This window comes from Amaranthus tricolor, chromosome 13, assembly GCF_026212465.1.
Source record: "Amaranthus tricolor cultivar Red isolate AtriRed21 chromosome 13, ASM2621246v1, whole genome shotgun sequence".
Lineage (NCBI taxonomy): Eukaryota > Viridiplantae > Streptophyta > Magnoliopsida > Caryophyllales > Amaranthaceae > Amaranthus > Amaranthus tricolor.
The window spans coordinates 4,812,545-4,836,286 of record NC_080059.1 but is presented as its reverse complement, the minus strand read 5'-3'; the positions used below and the strand labels follow the sequence as shown (position 1 = coordinate 4,836,286).

Here is a 23,742-nt window from a genome sequence, read left to right as displayed (position 1 = left end):
TAAAAGACAAAATAACAAGTAATTAACAATAACATAAGCCAAAGTCATGTAAAACAAACATGAATTTAAATAATTTTATGTAAAGCATTAAATAGATTAATTGAAGTGTATTATTGACATAATCTATATAATAGTGGGAATGTTAATAAAAAGTTAGTTTAATTTTTATGAAATTTTTTTTCTAATTTTATTGGTTATGTTATATATATGCTTGTTTTCTTTCAATAATATTAATTAATTTCTTTTTCTTCACAAAATTAATTTTAATGCATGATCATTTCAAAAGGTATTAAGTGGTAATGATTTATTATGAAAAAATAAATAAAACATAGTACAATTAATGAAATACATTATAAATCATTCTGATTAACTACTTTTTAATACCAACAAATCAATTAACGAGTCATTAGAGTTCGAAATATATTATATATATAACCCTTAAATTGATGGTAAATTTTTATCTTAACTTTATATTGTAAGGGTATCCGATCTATCTAGTTGATTGCATAAAAATTGTTTGAGATTGGTTATTGCTTAAAACAAATTAGTCATCAGCTACTTGCCATCCAACACGTGAGATTACTTGAACAGTTGAACTTCCATCTAGTATTTACTTCACTATCTTTTACGACTTAACTTTAACTACTCGAGGAAGGTGTCAAACGAAGCAGAGAGGAATTTACATAAATCACATTGAAAATTTTTAATTTGTAAATAATAAATTTAAGCCAATTTTAAATTTTTAAATGAAATTATTGTTTTCAAACATGCAATTAAGTAATATGAGTAATTAGTGCTTTTTATATAAAATAGTTCAAATATGAACAGTAAAAAACAAAAGATTCATTATGCCTAAAGTTTTTAAGGGTCATTTTTATCTTTTATTTTTAAACCTAAAAATAAACAGGACAGTCCAATTCTATCTAAACTAAAATGTGGACAATCCACATAATATTCTTCCGTCTATCTCAAAATATAGGGGTTGTATTAATTTGGGCGGAAAAAGGAAATGAGTTGGTCAACAAAAGCAAGTGAATGATAAAAATAAGTGATTATAATCGTGACAAAATAAGTTTGTGTATAAAATTATAAGAAAGAAAGTTGGATGGAAAGGAGTAAAAATATTCAGACGGACTAAAATAAAAAGTGACATAAATTGAGAGAAACAGACAGAAAAATAAGACTTGTAAAGTTCAGTAATACTTAATGGTAAAGAAAGTTTTGGTATTGGATTGTGTAGAGCTTCATATTTTCTTATTAGTCATAATTTTCTTTCGTTTTTATTTTCTATACATAGTTGTCAATGTAAATAAGCTCAAAACTCAAGCATGTAAACTTCACAATATTAAATATTTAGAAGAGGCGGAGAAATTTATATACTTTGTAAAGGAAAACAATTTAGAAGAGGTTAAATCTCCGTACAAACAATGTGATCAATAGTCAAACTGATTTGTAACACTTGATTCGAAATCAACTCAATGAGCCGAATAGATTGGGCAGTAAAATCAGTGGAAGTACAAAGGCTGAAGAGTAGACCTGAGCAAAAAAATACCAAGAAAGTATATAATAAGCAAAATTAGGGAAACTAATGTAAGCATTATCTTTAATTTGTCAAAATGTTAGCTGATCAGTTTACAGAAGAATAGTACAAGTAAATAAAGTAGACAAGAATTATCTGCTTCATCTTCCAGAAGACCATATTACAAGATCACTCCATTTTATTAATTATATAGAGAATAAATCACATTAATATCCAAACTTGCTGCTCCTTAATTTCATAGCTTTATTTAAGGGGTATTCTCTTTATTACCTTCATTTTTCCCTTCCATTTTTTAATTTTATTTCCTTGATTAATTTACATCCGAAATTGCAGTATAAATATATATATTTATACATATAATATATGTTACATTATATATAATTAAGGGTTGGCAGGAAGTATAGAAAATAAATCAATGGAGGAAAATCTTCCTCCTGGGTTTAGGTTTCATCCAAGTGATGAAGAGTTAATTACATATTATCTATCAAATAAAATCTCTGATTTCAGTTTTAATTCTAAGGCTATTGCTGATGTTGATCTTAACAAGTGTGAACCTTGGGACCTTCCAGGTATATTTTTCTACATTTATTAACCCTAATTTAAGTGTCTCCATTTTGGTAAAATTTTGAATAGTGGTTGAATTTTAAAATCACCTATTATAATGAATTTAACAAAATGTATTTTTATCAAAGATTTTAATTTAGTTTTTAATTTATGCCTTAAATAATTTTTTTGTATTCAATTATTTAATTTTTCTTACTCAGAAAAATCAATGACTCAAATTTCATAATAGGAAAATCAATGCTTGAGATTGGTATTGAATTGACCATCTCATTGATAAAATTTCTCCTCGATTCTCCTTTAAACCAAATATATATTTAAAAAAATAAAACAATATCTTAGAATGTACTATTAGAGTACATAACACATTTTAGGGTCTTAACCATCAGCTTAAACTTTTAATTGAATTGGTTTATTAACATGGTATCAGAGTATCCTAGGGCCTCAACCAAAAGCTTAATCTGATGATTCAGACCCTAAGATGTGTTATATACTCTAATATGTAGATGTATGTTGAGTTAATCAATAATAACCGCGTCTTTTTTAGTCAATGAAAAATAGTTATGATAAATTTGTACATGATTGATATGATACTATAAAACCTATCACATTTTAGTATTTTGAGTGGATAATGAAAAAACTATTATAGTGTATATGGGTGTGACATGATATAAAAAACCAACGTGATAAAAACTCACATGTTTGAATTAAGTCATCAAATATGTAAAAAGTTATGATGACTTTACGTACGAACGTGCAGCAAAAGCTTCAATGGGGGAAAAAGAATGGTATTTTTTCAGCTTAAGAGATCGTAAATATCCAACAGGGTTAAGAACAAACAGAGCAACAGAAGCAGGTTATTGGAAAACAACCGGGAAGGACAAAGAAATCTTTCGAGGTGGTTCATCGTCTTTGCTGATTGGCATGAAGAAGACTCTTGTGTTTTACCGTGGAAGAGCTCCCAAGGGTGAGAAAACTAATTGGGTTATGCATGAATATCGCCTTCATAATAACCTTTCTTTCAAACCCACCAAGGTACCTACATTTTAAAGTTTCCATTAATTCCTATTTTATTTTATTTTATTTTATTTTTTAACTATGAAAAAGTTCATATTGTTTAATCATATACTAACACAAATAAATAAGTAACAGTTACCAAACTTGCTTAAGTTGATAAAAACACAAATAAATAAATAACAGTTATCAAACTTGCTTAAGTTGGTAAATTTACAAATAAATAAGTAACAGTTATCAAACTTGCTTAAGTTGGTAAAAACTGAAAATAGGATACATATTCAGCTTTCATGATACATATTTTAATGACATTTTTAGTTCACTTTTTAGGAATACGTATTGCTAGTAGCATTTTCATAAATATCTTAAAAAGTTGGAACTAGAAAAACATGTGTATTCATTTATATAACATATAAAGTATCTCATTATCGAGATATGTATATCCCTTTAACCTAATTTTACGATTTTTACCTACTTTATCATTTTAATATGACCCTGCCATTATCATTTACATACATTAACTATACACTTTTTTTGTTAGATTTTCTTAAATAAAGACACTTTTTATGTATACTCATCCAATAGCTAATATAACTTCTTGTTTGTCTTTATAGGAGGAATGGGTGGTATGTAGGGTTTTCCAAAAGAGTGTTGCACCAAAAAGGCCACAACCAACTTCATCATCTCATGTCTCACCAGATTCACCAGATGATAATACCAACATAAACAATAATGATTTTGGTGACATTGAACTACCAAATTTGAACACTTTTTCAAGCTCACCAATTTCTAATTTTAGCTACCCATCCCTACAAACTTACCCTAATTGTAATTATAATAATCTCAATTTGAGTGATCTCACAAACTTAAACCTAAATTGGGCACGAGATCAAATGCCTAATTTTCCTTCATTATCATGGTCGTCAACCTTGCTAAGTCCCAATTTAAGTAGTACCGTAAATTCCTTATTACTTAAGGCGCTACAATTTAGAAATAGTACTAGTAATAGTACTTATAATCAACCAAGAGATGCAACGATGATGGACTACTCTTTCCTGAGCAGCAACCAACAAGGGTTGCCGCCTTTAGGAAGTAGTACTCCATGTTCGTATTTTCAATCAGCATCGACTGTTGATGGGGTGTTTGAATCGTCTATAGCACCGCAAGCAAATGAAGTAAACCAACAACTCCAGGAGCAACCATTCAACTTGGACTCTTGGATATATGAGAAAAACTAACAATTTGAGACTTGTAGTTGTATACTTGTATGCATGTATCCCTCCTAGCTCCCTTTTATAGTTGAGTTTAATGGACAATTAACAGAAATAAGTTTACTAAATATTGTTATCTAGAAAATTTAGATTGTTCAAGTGTAATTATATAATTATACTCCTAGCTCTTAATGTGTACTTTTATCCAATCCTTTTAGCTTGTTTTTAGGGTTTTTCTTTCCATGCAAGAGGAAAATAATAATATCAATTTTCAGTGCATAATTGTTCGCCCTAAAATGATATTTTTTTGTTATGTTAAGGAGTGTCATGGCTTCTATTGAATAATTATGATAAGTCGAAAAAATATTATTCTAAAATCATATGACGGTTGAAGAAAGGACTCTAATAATTTATAAAATGTGTGTATCATCTATGTATGACAAACAATCTCAACATAGGGGGTCTCCCCCTCTTAAATTTGAAAATAATTATTTTTGATTATAGCTATAAGAACTTTTATGAATTTTGGCGACTCCAACAACTATAATTCAGTTTTTAGCCCATTTCCAGCTAAAGTTCTGACTTCACTACTGAAATAAATAATTGAATATACTTCCTTCATTTTCATATGTTATTCTCAAATAGTGTCAAACTTTGACAATGATTTCTTATCAATTTATATTAAAAAACATATTCATATGGGATCTTGATAGATTCGATTTAATATATATTTTTTAAATATTAACTTTTAAGAATTTTTAAAAACTCACAATCAAACTATTTGACTTTTAAATTTACATTGACATCTGCGCAAAAAGTGATAGGCTAAACTAATGAAAACAGATGGAGTACTACGTAGATAAGATATGAACCTGTGATTTTTTCACATTGGCTACAACTGATACCATTGAAGTGACTATCGTATTAAAAATTTAAATAAATGGTTGAAACTCAAAATATGTTATTATATAATTTGGAGCTCCCATGTTTGATCCCCCCGTTGCCACTCTAGAGCATCATCAATTCTTAGCTTGAGCAAGAAAAGTGATCTTATATAAATGCGTCATAATCTTGTAAAAATGACAATTCAATGAAAAGAGTTTATGATATTCTACAAAAATGATCTCTTATGGTATTATATTATAATTATTATGAAGAAGCTGAGATCATAATTCATACTTTTATGCTACTACTCATGAGGAGAAATGAGGAACCTTTCTTATTAATTACTGCCTTGTTTAAATTCCGAAGTAATCAAATGGTGGTGAATCATGATGCTACTTATTTAAACATGGCATAATCCAAGAAAGAAAGTTGTATCAATTCTCTACAATAATTGAGGATAATTATATTTGACGAAATGATATGTTAAATCATTTCAAGAAACCAAATCAACTAGAGGTTTTAGGATGTATTATATACTTTAACACATCCTCTGATCATATAAGAACTATTTAGGTTAAAAGTGGGTCTATAGCACATGCCCTCCTCATGCCGGCAACTTGGTGCGAAATATCCCACTTGAATTAGAGGGGTGGCTGAGATTCAAATTCATGAGTGTTTTATCACGTTGGCTTCTGATATCATGTTAAAAAACCAATTTAACCAAAAGCTTAAACTAATGATTGAGGTTCGTAGGTAATAGTCTCCGGGAGTTTAGGCCATTCAACCATTAGTCATAGTGATCATGAAATCAAGTAAGCATCAACACATTAGCCAAGATGGACTATGGATTGATGTCGAGAGTTGTTAGGCATATTTTTACACTATGTTTGGATAAAGAGAAATGAAAAAAAGGAAATGGAGGAATTTAGAACGATGGCCGAAGAAAGAGAGAATCTCTTATTTGGATAACAAAAAAAAAAGGAAGAGATTTGGAGGGGTAGGAGTTTCGAGGAAAAATAAGGACAAATTTTGTTAAGAGTACAATATCTCCAAAAGTTGAAAGATAATTTAGAGGAAAAACACTCATATTCCTTCGCTTTCTCATCCCTTCCCTTCTGAAATTCATGATCAAGGAGTTTGGCGAGGGAAAAACAAGGTGCACTCTCTTCCTACCCATCCCTTTTCTTTTCCTTCCTTCTCTTTATTTGTTTTCTCTCCTATTTTGCTATTCAAACATAGTGTTAGGGCTAGCCTTGTCTCATTCATAAAAGAAGCTTCTAAATTCAAGATCATAGAGTCTTAACAATCTAAACAAATTAAAAGCATTAAATTCAAGAATTTAAATGGGTGAAAGATAAACTTCACCAAAGTTTAAATGTTATGAACAAGAATTGAAGAAATGTTAATGGAAATATCCAAAGTGATCCTCAAGTCAAAACAAATTAAATGAAAGGTTGTATTGATGAAGAAATGGTCCCAAATATCAATATATAACAACCAAAGTATCCCTACATGTCAATGACTACAACTACTCCTACCAATAGTGTATAGCTTGTCCACTAATGGAGTAAAATAATGGTGCATTACTGTTTTATGTTTCCTTTGTGGCAAAACAAGACTTCTTATATCACCATAATCTTTTGAAGAGGTTTAAGTAACATGAGTAATTATCATTTGGATAAATAACACCACAACAAGTCTGAGACACGCCTATACAAGCAGCCTAAAGTTAAACTTACATAGCAGTTAACTAAATAAAAACAGTTTTTTCATTAAAATTTAAAACATTTGAAATTGGGTCAGCCCATATTAAGCCGTCTCACGCGGAGACGGTCTTAATAAAGAATTTGTCATAACACCATGGAAATATCTATTACTCCCTCCATTCTTTTTAAGTTTCTCTTATTTATTAGTTTGAATCATTTTATTTGTTGTTTTTATAAAATATCTTTCTATTATCACAAATTTTAGACATAATTAACTTTATTGATTGTCATTTTAATATTCTAATGATGCGTATGGTCCCTACATATTTCTCACTCACTTCTTTTTACCATCATTTTTATATTGCTTATGGTCCTCATATGTTTTCTACTAACTTTATTAAATTATTTTTATAAATAGTTGTATCCCTTATATTTTTTCCATTAACTTTATTTTAATATTTTTAATGTTTATGGTTCCCACTTTTCTTCCATTAAATTTATATTCAATAATATAATATATCCATCATTTAAAAGATTCTATTTTTTTAATTCCCGTGAACCTTCTTTATGAGAACAACTTTAAAGAAACAGAGAGTAATAGATATCCCCATGTCTCGGTCAATGCGTCCCTTTTTTACATTATTTATCAATTACTATTAATTTATATCTTATTCACAATTTATAAATTAAATCATAGTAAAGAGATATTTTTGATTAATCCGTCTCAATATAAAGATTATTAATATATACTTTTCATAATTTTTAATTATATCAAATTAAAAATACTAAAACTAAGCGTATTGACTTATATATCAAACTAAATAAAACAGAGTGTGTCTTGACAAAATATTTGATTAGAGAGATCAAATGGCTAAACATAGAGATGCAACCTTTTTTATGAGTCCATAATGGGGTTAGTGCAACCATGTTAATATGCCATTTGATGGGACCCACAGACATTTCGATGAAGTGAAAACTGCAAAATATATCCATAGACCATAGTCTTAGTGTGAAAGAAGAACGACAACAAAAGTTCTTTATTAGTGATTTTTCTTTTTTAAAATAATAACATTTTCTTTACCTTTTTGAAAGCAAAAAATTTAATTTATACTAATGACTTATTCAAAATCATTTTTTTCTTTTTATTATTATCTTTTCCTCTTATGTTAATTAACTTTTTTTAAATCTTGAGTACACAAGGTGCATGAATGATATTATAAAATTAGATTCATTTTCTTATGAGTTTATTGGGTCAAACCAATAAATAAGAAAATGGAGTATTAATAATAGAATCATTTATTTTCCTAAAAATTGCTTGATTGACATTAAATTATCATAAATCATATTTTTCTCAATAAAATAATTTAAAAATTATTTTTTAGTTGTTGACAAACACATCACACTAGCTAATATTACAATTTAACATGAGCCCAACCACTTAACATCATTGAAGCATTTACATCCCACTTGAGCCAGCTAGATGGTGGTGCGATCTAACGTCCACCAATATCATCAGGATCTCTCTTCCACTTTCATTGCTGATATCTTACACCAAGAGTCCAAGGTTCAACCCACAACCCAAATTGAAACAAAATAATTTTTTATTAGGAATATGTTAGAAAATCTCTACAGATAAGAGAAAAAAGAATTAAAATTTGTGTAAGTGATAAAAGTCAAAATCTTATAAGGATAAAAGGGAAAACTCTTCAATCAGACAATAAATCAATAATTCTCAAAATCCCTAATTCCCTAATTTATTAAATCTATTTATTTTATATTTTAAATAAACCAACTAATTAAAGTAATAGAAAGATTATATAAAATATTGTAAACTCATATTTGATAGCCTATAATTTATAGGACTATAGGTGATTGGATACCATGTACAAGTCTATAAATATCTCTGCTTACTAGTATACGAACTAATTTTAATTCATAGATAAGTGTAAGGGTTTATATATGAAGATGTTATGTTTATTAGTAGTTTTGGCCTATGTACAAATACAATCAACCCACTTATTTAATTTGTATAAAGTCAATGTGACATATTGAAAAGGCACAAACAAAATATTTCAACATGGTAGTCGAGTTGGTGATGTATAATGTTAGATTCAAAAAGAGTGATATTGTCATTCAATCTTGAGAAGCGATACTGAAATATTTTGTATCTTTTTTCATTATGCCACTAGACACTATATAACTTAATTAGTTCATTTGTTGGTACATGAGCTCAAAGCTACTATTTCTAGTGTATATATGTACATATATAATTTCTAACATCTTTTATATAAGAAAGATTTAGATTGATTCTATAATGAAAATAATTTCAAATTAGTCTGAACTAGTTTATTAGTTGAGAATTTTTCTTTCAATTTTACGACATATTGTTGATTTTCATTGCTAAACCTATGCAATAAGGGTGGGTTTGGACTCAAAAAAAATAGAGTTGGATCGCGGCTCAAATGGGTCAAGACTAATAGTTCTACTCCGGTCTGGCTCGTTTATAATTAGTTGTTATGAATTTCTATTGAAAATAAACATAAAATGCCTTATAACTTAATCACTTATTTTGTCAATTATAGTTAGACCATTGGCGATTATAAATATTTAGTAAAGTATCAAAATTCAAGCAAAAATAGTAATAATAAAGACTCGTGTAAGGCCTGTATAGAGCCCGCTTTTAGGTTGTTTTATTTTTGTAAATAAAAGGCCTATTAAAACTGGACAATCAAAAGCCCACATATTTAAAGGTTAGATCCGAATCCTAAAATAAACATTCGGCTCATTACACTAGTCTACTCACGATCTATATAAATAATTAATTTTATCTACCATCAAGTATTTATATTTAACTAGAGTAGTTTACTAGTAAAACTTCTATTAAGTATGAATAGAAGTAATTTTTTAAAATGTAAAACCGAATACAATTGAAAGTTACTGTTACTAAAAAGTTTACCCAACAAAACAACCCACTATCACAATAAAAAATAGGAGTAATTACTAGTAGCAAAGTTTGATCCATACAGTTAGTATAAATTAGGCCAAACTTTATCTCTATTAGAGTAAATTAAAATAACAATAATAATAATAATAATAATAATAATAATAAATAAATAAATAAATAAACACTCAGAAAATGGTAATGGGGAATATTTTTTTCTTAGACTTTGACTTTGCTTTGGGTTCTTTGCCTACTTTTTTGGTTGTATTTCCAGTTTGCACACATGAGCACTTTGTCAATCTGACATCTCTGAACTCATAAAACGTAAAAACTGGTACATGCCTACAGCCTACTATTAATGCTTTAATTCCCCATTTGGGCTTTCTCTTTTTTTCCTTAATCAGGATTACTTCATTAATAATTTATTTATGAATTATACTTCTAACTAAAGCCCAAAGCAGAATATTTAAGAATTATACCCATCATAAGTTTAAAAGTTTAACAATTGTAATTATGAGCATTTAGTTTGAACAAGCAGTATATAAAACAAAAATAAAAGAGCAATAAATTAATTAGTAAATAAGAACAGAAACATCTTCAATTTTCAATTTTATGCGGAAATTTATTTGAGAAAAAAAATATTAGGTTTTCATTTGGAAGAGAAGAAAACTGAGAAAGAAATTAATTAAGTTGACAAATATAAAAAACTAAATGAGACTAATAAGCTGAATATGAGAGAGCAAAATAATTATTTACTCTATCCCTTATTTATAGGTCTAAACTAATTATATGAAGTATGTCCTAATGATATTGTACCCTTTGCACTTTATTGGACCATCAAATATATTTCATACATTCCTAATTCCTTCAATAAGTTTTACTTAGCCGTTTTATGGTGTAGTATTTGTTAGTTTCATAAAAAAAAAATTATTTATGTCAAAAAATTTGGATATAAATTACCTTGTTTATTCTCATTTTAATAATATTTATGAGAGTGATTTGTCTAATTGGAATTGAAAAATAAAAAAATTCCAACTTTAGTGTTACCTAAAACTTAATTCCCAAAATGGTGTTAATATAGTTAAATAGTTTTACTAAGCTACTTGTTTTTGGTTTGGTAATTCTAGATAATGCTATTTTGTCAAGCAAATATATGCGTTAAACAAATTCAAAAAAATTCCACAAGTCTTACAGAAAGAGCCGAATGTACAAAATGTACAAAAAAATTACTTCTACATACAACCAAAAATCTCAATCAAATCCAAAAATCAAAATCAATAAAGATGTTTGTCGAAACTACTGTCCTTGGTTTGCAAATTGGTTGAGGCTTCCATAGAACTTGTGTGATGTTACCATGACTAAAGTCAAAAAGACCTGTCAAATCAAGCAAAAATCCACATTTACCATTACCAAATTCAACAAACATTCTTTAAAAAAATATAACAGCTTATAAATATGCAATGTGCAAGGCTATCTCTAAATGAAGATAGTATTATCCTTGTAATCTTTTGTTTTAAAAAAATGCAAACTTTGATTAAAAAAAATGAAGTAGCAATTTGATGTGAATAATAAGCTTTGATAAAGTGTACTAGCAATTTGATGTAAATGCTACCATCTTCTTCGTTTATTGTTAATCACAATAAAATGCAAGTGCATTAGCAATGGATAATAAAGTGTAGTCCGTTTTTCTGACAATTGATGAATTGCTTAACAAAGTCAATTGATAACTTGACTAACAGAGTAAACATCAACATAACATAGTTATATTCTTATTGACAGATTGACTAACAAAATATACATCAACATAGCATGTTTTGATATTCTTATTGAAATAGCATAGTAACATCAACCGTTTACCGTAGAGTCGATTTGGCAGATTTGTGACTATATAAGTCACTCAATAACATTCTTATTCATAGAGATCCAAAAATATAAGACAATAAATATAAGATAAATAACAACATGACTACAATTTATTAAGTTAATTGTTAGGATAGGATTTCCAAATCAAATATTTTAGCTTAATAAAAACTCCTTACTTAAAAAAAGAACACTATTTTGGGAATTAAGTTTTAGAGAACTCTAAAGTTGAAAATTTTTTATTTTCCAACACCCCTTATGGTTCTCATACATTTTCCACAAACTTTATTTTTATATTTTTATATTTCTTATGGTCTCTATATGTTTTTACTAATTTTATAAAAATATTTTTTTTATTTTAACATTTTATATTCCTATAGGGACTATATTTTTTCCACTAACTTTCTTTTAATATTTTTTTAATGTTGATGGTCCTTACTTTTTTTTCCGTCAAATTTATCATTCAATAAAAATAATATATCCACTATCTAAAAATTATATTTTTCTTAATTCACGTGAACATATCTTGTCGGAACTTCATTGAGAAACGAAAGGAGTATTTATTTACCAACCGTTGACGGTATGGTAATAATTTAGCTACATAGAATTTTTTTTATTTTGGTTATATGGTAGACTAAGAGAATGAGAAAATTATGCGAGACTTTAACCCAAAATCTTATTTAGAGAAAATAATCTTATAATTTAACTGAGATAAAATTAATATTTTCGCCTATTTATAAAATTAAAGTAGTGCATTTATTTGATATAAATTGAGTCCTCCTTTTAGATATATGAGTTTTAAATTTGTGAATTTATCTTCACTTTTCAAAAAATTTAAAAAAACTTTACCTTGTTTATTCTAAAGAGAAAGAGGGACAGCGTCTTCTACAAGTTGTTTCATGTTAAGTGTGTTTAAACAATTGTTAGACTAAATTTGTACAATTTCTTTTGCCAATGTGAAAATTCTAAAACAACTTGCAACTTATAATCAATGTGGTTCGGTATTTAGTTGGAGGTTTATGTAAGGAAAATAAAATCGCTAACACAAACAATAATTTTAAAACCTTAATTACAAAAGTTTCAACAATTACAAAATTAAAATAATCACTAAGAAAATTTTAAAGGCACTTAATTTAACAAGTCATAAATCAACAAAATACTAACAAAATATGCTATTTTTAACAGAAATTGTTATAAAGTAGACAAAAACATAACCTTATTACTACCATGTGAAGACATTTTTCTTGCTACCATTGGTTATAGTCAAAATTTTGTTGCATTCCTTATTATTTTATATGCAATATTAATATTAATATATAAATGAATTTTAAAACCATTAAAATGTCAAGCCAAGTAACTATAGCAGAAGGGCATACTTATTCGAGTACGACCTGACTCAACTGGAAAATGGCGAGTATGACCCGACTCAACTGGAAAATGACATAAACATTTAAGTATAGCCAAGTTAACTTACTAATTAAATGTGTATAAAATATAAAGATAATCAAAATTCGAATCAATAATATTCTTAGCCAATAATAACAAATTCATACGACAAGACTCAATTCTCGAGTCATCCAACCTAAAACATAAACAAGTAACAAAAAATAAAACCCAGCTTAACTAAAAAATTTAGATCCAATTTCATAAATGACATGATATATACCAACTAAAATTGTATCAAATGTTTGATCAAAAATGAAATGATTTGTAATCTACTCAGACCCAAATTAATGTACATATATGACAAAATGCACACCCGAATACTTTGATTAAGATCCGATATGCAAGCTGTGATATCTCAAATTGAGCTTTTAAGATAGGTGACCTCTTAAAAAGTTTTCCCGGGTGTACAAGAATAAGGTTAACGTGCACTGAAAAAACTTTTATTGGTCTGTGAGGCTAGTCTATAATCTTCATGGGTATTTATCGATGGTCTGACGGGTCAGGGTGTTACACACCCTACCTAAGAATCTGGTGCTATCATAATTAAATAAGTTAAGTGTAACAAACGAGCCCTCGAAACTTAAACAATTCGAACCTTGTTTTAATTAGAAAGGTGTAACAAACGAGCTCTTAAAACTTAAAGAGAATCAAACCTTATTTTAACGGAAAATTTACCTAGAATAATCTAATTTTTTTTTTTTGTTTTTTCTACAATAATTTCAACTTTTAATTAACCATGAATAATTCGAATTTTAGGGTCACTTACCTAAGAATATTGTTGTCCAAATGGTGATTGGATTTGCTGGTTAATTGCCACACTAAAAAAAGAAAATAAATTAAAAAATCAAAAGTATTGTGAATAATCCCTACTCTTGATTATTTTTAAATAATCCAACCTTTGTATATTATTTGCCGACAACACCCATTTCTACATTTCAACCGGCTATTATAATTATCTATCACTAAAGAGGAGTAGGGTAAGACCAACGAAAAAGCATAAGGGCGAAGAAGAAGTGAGTGTAACGGCTACAGACCTACAGTAGACGGTAAAAATATAGAAAGGGGTGCTGTCAGCAAATAATATACAAAGGTTGAATTATTTAGAAATAATCAATAGGGATTATTCACAGCAGATTGGCAATAGATGAGATTATTCTGGACAATTTTTCCAAATATTAAAAATTAAAAGTTAAAATCAAAAAATAAACTTACTCTATTCATCTTTTTAATTTTTAAAATTTTTCTATTTTTTTATGATTTAATTTTACATTTACTTTTTTATTTTTTTTATTCAAAATGACTTATTGTATAGGTAAGAGGTTATCTTGATGCATTTTTAGTAAGCACCGCTTATAATTGAGAGTATTTATGGTTAATCAAAAATTGAGATTATTATTGAAAAATATAAAAAAAATTAGATTATTCTAGAAAATTTTTACTATTTTAATTAGAGTATATACTAATACTTTTTTGAAGTAAAATCATACATTGAATTCTTAATTCTTGTCGTGTTCACACTTCAATCAATCTATCCTCAATTCCTCATTAAGAAAAACAAAAAACTAGACTTCATTAAATGAAAAATTAGAGCAAAGAGTCAAAGTCGGTAGTCATTAAGTTTACAAAAGTAAACAGAAATGAGAAAGCAAAGAAAAAAAAAAAAAAAGTATTTCGGTCGCTTAATTTTAAATTCAATTGATCTGTGCATAAAATTCCTGATTCAATTCCCCTAACTGTACTCTTTCGCCTTCCGGCTTCCGGCTTCCGCCTTCCGCAATCCCCGCATTACCCATTTTTAAGCGTATACAAAAATCTAAACTTTTCTCCATTGTTAAATAAAATAAATACTCTAATTTTAATTTCTCCTATACTAATTAGTAATTATGCTACTACTGTAAAGTTAACCAACAAAGCCACATCACCAAAATCACTATCATTGATTCTCCATATATAATTCTCTCACTCTTCCTCATTTCCACATTCCCTTTACTAATTTCACCTAAACCCCTTTTTTTTTTTTTTTAATCTCATTTTCACAATCTGGGTTTTCTTCAATGATCCTAAGAATATCTTGGGTTTTTCTTATTTTTTGATTTCATTTTATAGATTTTAATTTTTTTGAAAATTGGGGATCAAATATTTTTTTATTTGAATTTTTTGAATAATGGGTTGTGTGAGTTCTAAAGGAGGAGTTCCAGTGACGCCGGCGTTGGATTATTCTGGTGTTTTTAGGGACAATGTGGTTGTGGGTGGTTCTGGCCGTAGTAGAGTGGGACCCACTGAGTTAGATAGTAAGAAAAAGTTTAACTCCGGTGGTGGTGGTGATGGTGAGTTAGGACGAGTCAGCTCAACGTGTGGGAGTGAGTCAGTGAGTTTCAGGTTAGGGAATTTGCAGAAGTATGTTGAAGGTGAACAAGTGGCTGCTGGTTGGCCTGCTTGGTTAAGTGCTGTTGCTAGTGAAGCCATTCATGGTTGGTTGCCCCTCAAAGTTGATTCTTTTGAGAAATTAGAAAAGGTGGGTTTGCCTAAATTATGAAAATATATTTTGGGTTTATTGTATTAGTGAATTTTGATTTTCTTTTTAAAATTTTGTGATTTGTGGTGTGGATTTTGTTTCTTCCTATAAAGTTTTATAATTTTTCAAAAAAAAATTGAATTTTCAAAATCTTGAGATGTGGAATGAGTATCTAATTCTTTGATTGTGGAAAATTGATTAGGTTTTCTGCCAAGAAAAGAAAGTAGGAATTAAAGTTTGTATTTTTCTATTATTCTGTTTAAAAATTCTGTGACAGTGAGATGAATATTTGTTCTGTAGTATGATAGTATGTTTTATCTAATAAAAGAATATGCAAAAACTAAAATCACTGATTTGGGTATGGTTTACTTTGTTTATGTAATTTGTCTATTTCATGTATTTTCTGTCTTTTATTGGGTGGTTGAAGATGAATTTGGATGCTTGTTCTGGTACTAAGTTTTACCTGGGGCCAAATTCTGGTATTGGTTGTTTTAGAATGTGATTGTGCTTGTTTCTTGTTTCCTACTTTTCTGTGATCTGAAGTATTAATTTCAAATCTAACTGATTTTGTTGTTGGAAATCATGTGGCTAGTTTTTACTGAGATTTTACTGTTAGTGTTTCCTATTTTGAGGGTTTTATTGGCCGCAACCTCCTTTCTCTTTTGATAAGGGTATGGTTTGTCGTCATCCACATACAACCTCCCATATCTCGGTCATAGCTCTTATGAGTTAGATATACCGGGTATGATGATGAATTGATGATGATGATGATTGTTTCTCTAACATACAGTTGTATGAAGTATAGTAGTATACATGAAACTAGTTTTGACATAGGCTAAATCTTAATCATTTCCTCATTTTCCTATCAAGTTTTTATGTTTGAGCAAGAGTTTTGGACTTTAGAATAAATAAAGTGTCGGATACGTCTAAATATTCAATTTACGCCTAAAATGAAGTTTCTAAGTGTCATACCAATGTTGGAGCATCAAGGATCGGACATGGGTACGTGAAGCAAAATAAAGAATCCGAGTAACATAGATTTTACATAGCACTCTTGTAATATATGCAGAACATGAGTATGTATAGTTTTATAGTCTTATTGGTGCTTGTTTTCCATTTCCTTTTCCTTAGATTGGCCAAGGAACATATAGTAGCGTTTTTCGGGCACGTGACCTTGAAACCGGGAAGATAGTTGCTTTGAAGAAGGTGCGGTTCGACAATTTTGAGCCGGAGAGTGTTAGGTTTATGGCCCGAGAAATTTTGATCCTCCGCAGGCTTGATCATCCTAACGTTATTAAGCTGGAAGGAATAGTCACTTCCAAATTATCTTGCAGCATATACCTTGTCTTTGAGTATATGGAACATGATCTTGCCGGACTTGTTTCTTGTCCTGATATTAACTTTACTGAGGCACAGGTTTGTTCAGCTTTATTTCTCATTTGTTGCTTGTACTTTTTAAGGCTCTATTTAGTTCATACACAATTCTATTGTAACTAAGGGGTCTTTTTGTATGAATGGTGAAATGGAATCAAATGGAAACACTTGATAAATAATATTAACGATAAGGATAGTTGATATAGTTTAGAAATACTTGAGAAATGGAAATTGTAATACTTGAGAGTAGAGATGAAGGCGAGGGGTTAGGTAACAAATGAAATATATCGTTTTCCTTGTAATTGAATTGGTTATTGATGTTAGAAAACAAACAAACGGTAATAGATTGAATTTCTTGATTCCGTTTCCGAACTTTATTTTTGGCAATTCAAACCTTCTCTAAGTTTCCATCTATGTTACTTGGACTCGAGTACTGATGTCACATGTTCCAAGCGTCCGATATGTCTAAATATTATCAGGTTTCAATGAATGTAGATAAGTTACAATGCGGCACCCCAAATTTGTAATCCACTAATGAAGTTCTTAAAAAAAATTTTAGTTCATAAATTTAGGTGGAAAGAATGAAGCTTTAATTTGGCATATGTGTTGTTATCACAATATTGGAGTAAAATGCTGCCCTTTTTTGTTTCCTTTCTGTGCTTACTGTTCTTTTCAAGCTAGTTTGTTTAATTTTAATGGAATATGCAGGTTAAATGCTATATGAAGCAACTATTATCCGGGATTGAGCATTGCCATCAACGAGGTATAATGCATCGGGATATTAAAGGATCAAATCTTCTGGTAAATAATGAAGGAATTTTGAAGGTGGCTGATTTTGGTTTGGCCAACTTCTGCAGTACGTCACGCAGACAGCCATTAACCAGCCGTGTTGTAACTTTGTGGTACCGACCTCCCGAACTCCTTCTCGGGGCTACAGATTATGGACCTTCTGTTGACCTCTGGAGTGTCGGTTGTGTATTTGCTGAAGTTCTCCTGGGAAAGCCTATTCTTCAAGGGAGAACCGAGGTGATTACTTTTTGTGAAAGTGATAGTTTTCCATTATGTGATGAATGTAACATGATTCGCCAATTAATTATTATTTGGATTCGCGATTCGCTCAAAATGACCCTAAAATAGCCCAAAATCAACCATAATTCGCCTTCTTTAATTCGCGATCCGCAAGGAGATTAGTGAATCATGTGACAGTGTGATGAACCAATTACTTAAATCAAATTGCATTGAGCTTTGTGATTTGCTTGTTTTTACTCCAAGCTTGAGAAATTTGTTTTTACTTGATGAACAGGTTGAACAACTCCATAAAATCTTTAAACTTTGTGGGTCTCCACCTGACGAGTATTGGAAGAAATCAAAACTTCCGCATGCCACTCTTTTTAAGCCGCAGCAGCGCTATGAGAGTTCTCTTTTGTTAACTTGTAAAGATATGCCCGCAACTGCAGTGGACCTTATTGAAACTTTACTTTCTGTGGAGCCGTACAAGCGTGGAAGTGCCACGTCTGCTCTATGTTTTGAGGTACCGTACTTAATTTAGTTTAAATCTGTTTTCCCGTAATCTTGCATTTTGTTTCTTGAAGCATTGTCTTAGGTATATGGCATCTCGTATCCCTTCTAAACTCGGAATTCTTTTGATCAATTTTCAGTATTTCAGCTCTAAACCTTATGCGTGTGACCCATCAACTTTGCCAAAATATCCTCCTAACAAAGAAATCGATGCCAAAGGTCGTGAAGACACAAGAAGGTAATATTTCTTTTTCTTTTTGATGTTTTGATTTGGAGCAAGACCAATATTTCGGAAGCTGTTTCTACTAAAATAATGTCAGCAATTGTTTACACAAACCTTTTGTGCTAATTTGGCAATGTAATATTGGCTTTACGATATGATATTTGTGATGTCGGATTTAAGATATGCTAATTGCGACGTTGGTTTTAGGATATGATAGTTTTAGCTCAGTTAACTTATCTTCGATTACGACCTCTTTGTGATGACGGTATTGGTTTGCCTTCTTTCCCACCCTCCCCAGACCCTGCCTCTGAGCAGGACTCATTGGGATAATGATGATGAGGAGGAGGAGGAGGAGGAGGAGTTCAGTTAACTTCTCCTGTGAGGTGGTGAAGCTTTGTTTTCTTGTTAGACTTTGCATGACGGTTTTGCCATTTGTTTTACAGGAAAAAAGTCAATGGAAGAGTTCGTGGGCTTGAAACAGGAAGAAAGACAAGTAAGAAACCAAACGGCATACGCAAACCTGCCCCAGCTGAGGTTTGTCTTAATATCTTGCCGTCTCAGTATTAGGCACAAGAATAAACTTGTTCCTAACTGCTTTACTTTCCCTTGCAGGAGCTGCCGTTGCCACCCCAACCTCAAGAAACACAGAGAGTCAAAATCAACGGAAGTTTAGCACTCTTCCATCCAGAAGAAGACATAAAAGGGAGGGAACCACCGAAACCATCAATTGATCGACGAGAAGAAATTTCCCATTCGAAGAATGCTTCTCAAGGAGACGTACCATATTCAGGTCCCTTGCAAGTTTCAGCCTCAAGCGGCTTTGCATGGGCTAAAAACCGAAGGGATGATGTATTTGTTAGATCACACCGACGGTCCAGTTCGAAGCTTAGTTTCAATGGTCTAGAAACCTATTTAACATCAAATGAAAGAAGTGATTCTGAGGTAAAGAAGCACGAAAATGGCGATAAATCTCTGGGAACCCGTGCTTTTTCTAGAGGGCATGATTACTATGAAGCTCTTAAGCATACAGTAAGAAGACAATGGAGCCAGTTTGAGCGGCCCGACTCTTTTGATGCCTCGGATGAATACCATTCACAGGAATTATCCTTAGCACTTTATCAAAAGGAGATGGGAACAAGGAGAAACCACATGGTTAGTTCATATAATTAGTGCTAATCATGTATTTTATACAACATAATTAAAGGATAATTAGATCAAATCTTTTCACTTTGTGCATTACAATGATTTACAGTTATGTAATACGCAAAGTTAATGCCTAAATGAATGGAAGCAAGCTCATTTTTGTCGAGATTTTTTTTCTTTAATGGTTGGCTTATCTTATTCATGGTTTTATGTCGAGGTCTTAGTTCGAAATTTAAAACATCGGCAACTCACTGGTGTCTTGGCTTTGGTTTTCAGGATAGAGAGGGCTTGGTTGAATTTTCAGGACCTTTGTTATGTCAATCAAACCGACTTGATGAACTTCTAGAGAAACATGAACGTCACATTCGCCAGGCAGTTCGAAGATCGTGGTTTCAAAGAGGTAACAAACATTTTCTTCAATCAAGCCCGAAACTCCCCAATTCTCAACAACCCCCTTTAAAAGCTACTGTTCTTATCCCTTTTGCTTTTGCCTTTGCCTTTTTCGGCTAGTTGAAGGATGATGAACTCGTAGGCCCACGTACATGATTTTCTAGTAAACATGATGATTAATGTTTGCTGACATTTGGAAAGTCCCTGGGAATAAATACAATCACTTCAGCAATTGATTGACTAAATGGGTTCTACAATTGCAAAAATCTTTATAATGTCAATGCCATAATGATTCTTGTTATCTAGTTATAGTATGAATGTGAACATTAAATGAACCTTTGATTTTTCATAGCTAGAACTAATAATTCATCATTTGGAAAAAGATTTGCAGATGAGTAATAATTAGTTCGTAACCATTCTTCCAACATCCATATCATACAATGATGCCCTAAAGCATCACTAACCAAGTCTCTATCATGAATTTCCCTTGAAGCTTGTCATCTGATCAGTGGCGGATCCAGCGTGATATCACCGAGATCAGTTGACATCACTTAAATCCAAAATAAAATCAAATATTATATGTAAATATGCTTTAGATGAATTGATCAGTGTATTGCCTTTTACATATGTGACTAGAACTCAAAACTCAATAGGTGGCTAGGTGCGTTTTACTTAAATTGATATCAATCGTTTTTTTCCTGGATACGCCATCTTATCTGATTCAATGTCACATGATATATTATTCTCCTCCCAAATCCTGAATCATACAAACAAATTATTGTTAGTTTTGGACTGTTTTTGAACCATTTTGAGCGTGCATCACGAAATCAAAAATTGATTTTCTGGTGAATTATGTTACACTGATCTGATTTGATTAATTTCAGTGAGATTCATACTTGTTGCTTGATTCTGTACTGCAGGGAAAAAACAAGGCAAATGAGTAGAAGAAACTTTATGATGCCAAATTATTCAATTTTCTAAGTGTTGAGCTAACATACCTACCAATGTTAAAACTGTGAGAAACCGACTCCCCGATTCCACCACTCAAGTCTGCTGCTGTAGATTGTTGCAGTAAACCCCATTGAAGATTTTGAGTCCCAAATCACAATGCTGATACCAAAATACAGAATACAGATGACTGTTTTTCGGACGATGTACATATGGATGAACTATGATGTAAATAAAAATGACTCTATGATGTTAGTAAACTCTTGCCATATTTTTTGTCCAATTTTGAAAAAGAAAAAAAATCTATAATGATTTTATTTTCCCTCTAAATTTTGGTAAAACAAAAAGATAAATAAATAGCTGTAAATGGGTCAAAAGTGTTGGGCTTTGCCCCTACAAAAGGAAAAGGAGAAAGGTGAAAACAAAAGAAAAGGTAAAGGGAGGAAGAAAAGATTGATAATTGCCCTTTTAGTAACGATGGTAGGAAGAGTAATACAAACACAAGTCCTATTGGTTGCTTTCATATGCAATCATGCTACTCCACTACACCCTCTGGAATTATCTAAAATTTTCATGATTTTTCTATAATAATTTCACCGACAGATTAATCATGAATAATCTTAACTTTAAAGGGTATTTACTTAAAGTAAACTTGGATAACCCGATGATCTGCTGTAATAGATAAGTCACTAAAAAAGTAATCTGAAAATTAATTGAAAATTAGAGAAAATTTTAAAAATTTACATGAAGAATTCTGAATATAAAAAAAATCTTAATTTTTTAAATATTTTTGTAGATTTTTTTTCGACATTTTTATTTGAATTTTATCTTTCTTTTTTAAAAAAAACTTGTTATAGAAAATCATTCGATTACCGGGTTAACTCTAAGAAATACTCTTCAAAATTGAGATTATTCATGATTTATCAATAAATGAAGTTATTGTAGAAAAATCATGAAAATATTGAATTATTCTAGATAATTTTTCTAATTAATTATGATGTGAAGTAAGGTCTTGTGTAAATATTCATCATTATGTTATGCTTTGTTTTGGTAGGTTTATTGTGTGTTAATTTGTGGTCCTTCCTATTCCATTTGTCGTTTTTTTAGTATGTATTGTGGACATTGTTGTATTTCTTTAATCATGGTTCATATTTTTTTAATTTTCATTTATATATTAAATTTATAATTTATATATATATATATATATATATATATATATATATATATATATATATATATATATATATATATATATATATATATATATATATATATATATATATATATATATATATATATATATATAAACATTTATTTTCCACCCTTGCCTTAAAATACATATAAATTGTACTTATAGTAAAATTATGGGATAAAACACAGACCCCTTATATTGAAATTCTTAGTTTTATGTAGGGATGTCAAACAGATCGGGTTGGGTCATTTCAGGTTCGAGTTATATATAAATGGGTCAATAGACCTTTAACTTGAACCTGAACTTGAACATGGGTAAGAAATTGAAACCCCGACCTGATCTATAGCAGGTCGGGTCAACTTGCTAAATACCCATTTAACCTGCTTTTTTTTGTTTGATTTTATTCGATTTTTTCAGATCATTGAACCTATATATTTCAGGTTATTTGACCTATATACTTCAGGTCATGTGACCCATTTTTTCAAAATATAAAAATTAAACACATAAACATTCACATTTCATAATAAACATGCTTCAGAGTTTAACTATCATCAGTCATCATATTCATAACAAGATAATAATATCTTGCTAGATGGCTGCATACTTCCTAGTTAAAAGTCTTCAAAAGTCAACAAACAAGCAAATAAAATATCACAACAAATTGTTAAATTCACAAGCCAAAACCAAAAGCATCATAATTAGTTTCTACAAATTATCATAATTTAAAATATGGTGGTTGAGGAAGATGCTTTTAAGCTGAATTCATGTTGATCGAAACTTGGACTTGGACTTGGACTAGGGCAAGATATGTGTTCTTCTTCTTCTTCAACTTTAATCTTCATTACCATCCCACAAAGCTCATCCAATTGTAATTCCATTTTTGCTTCATTAACAAAAAATATATAAGTTATCAAACAAACAAAAATATTAACACCAATAAAAGCAACTAACCAAAACCAATATTAACTTATACATATTAGTATATAGAAAATTACCTCCTTCAAATATTCAATCCTTTAACCAAAAAATAGCTTGGACAATATTTGGCTTCAAGGCACTTTGATAGCAATCAAGTACCCCACCACCAATGCTAAAGGCAGATTCGGAAGCCACGGTAGATATAGGAATGGCAAGAATATCTCTAGCCATTAAAGAAAGTACTGGATAACGAGATGCATTTGCCTTTCAATGCGCAAGAATATCAAGATTAACTGAACGAGGCACTAGTTGCTCCTCAAAATACATCTCCAAATCAGATTTCATACTCACTGTACT

At 30.1% G+C, this 23,742-nt stretch overlaps 2 protein-coding genes across 2 annotated transcripts; both read left to right on the top strand.

Moving 5' to 3' along the window:
• The first annotated feature begins 1,955 nt into the window (after positions 1-1,955).
• On the top strand, positions 1,956-4,393 carry LOC130798242 (NAC domain-containing protein 79). Its single transcript, XM_057661154.1, has 3 exons — positions 1,956-2,109; positions 2,862-3,136; positions 3,730-4,393. The coding sequence occupies exons 1-3, from the start codon at positions 1,956-1,958 to the stop codon at positions 4,351-4,353; spliced, it is 1,053 nt and encodes a 350-aa protein (XP_057517137.1). The 3' UTR covers positions 4,354-4,393.
• A 10,411-nt stretch (positions 4,394-14,804) lies between these two features.
• On the top strand, positions 14,805-21,889 carry LOC130798273 (protein IMPAIRED IN BABA-INDUCED STERILITY 1-like). The gene is made up of 9 exons (XM_057661197.1): positions 14,805-15,679; positions 16,811-17,095; positions 17,762-18,079; positions 18,357-18,584; positions 18,712-18,809; positions 19,238-19,328; positions 19,407-19,946; positions 20,214-20,337; positions 21,248-21,889. Exons 1-9 carry the CDS (start codon positions 15,329-15,331, stop codon positions 21,265-21,267), a joined length of 2,055 nt encoding a protein of 684 aa, XP_057517180.1. The 5' UTR covers positions 14,805-15,328; the 3' UTR covers positions 21,268-21,889.
• Positions 21,890-23,742: the final 1,853 nt, after the last annotated feature.

What these genes read in the sequence shown, in the direction of transcription:
- LOC130798242 (XM_057661154.1), top strand. Translation starts at nt 1,956, where the DNA reads ATGGAGGAAAATCTTCCTCCTGGGTTTAGGTTTCATCCAAGTGATGAA. An exon ending in TGAACCTTGGGACCTTCCAG is followed by an intron (nt 2,110 to 2,861) that starts GTATATTTTTCT and finishes ACGAACGTGCAG; the next exon opens with CAAAAGCTTCAATGGGGGAA. An exon ending in TTTCTTTCAAACCCACCAAG is followed by an intron (nt 3,137 to 3,729) that starts GTACCTACATTT and finishes TTGTCTTTATAG; the next exon opens with GAGGAATGGGTGGTATGTAG.
- LOC130798273 (XM_057661197.1), top strand. Translation starts at nt 15,329, where the DNA reads ATGGGTTGTGTGAGTTCTAAAGGAGGAGTTCCAGTGACGCCGGCGTTG. An exon ending in GCAAACCTGCCCCAGCTGAG is followed by an intron (nt 19,329 to 19,406) that starts GTTTGTCTTAAT and finishes TTTCCCTTGCAG; the next exon opens with GAGCTGCCGTTGCCACCCCA. An exon ending in AAGATCGTGGTTTCAAAGAG is followed by an intron (nt 20,338 to 21,247) that starts GTAACAAACATT and finishes TCTGTACTGCAG; the next exon opens with GGAAAAAACAAGGCAAATGA.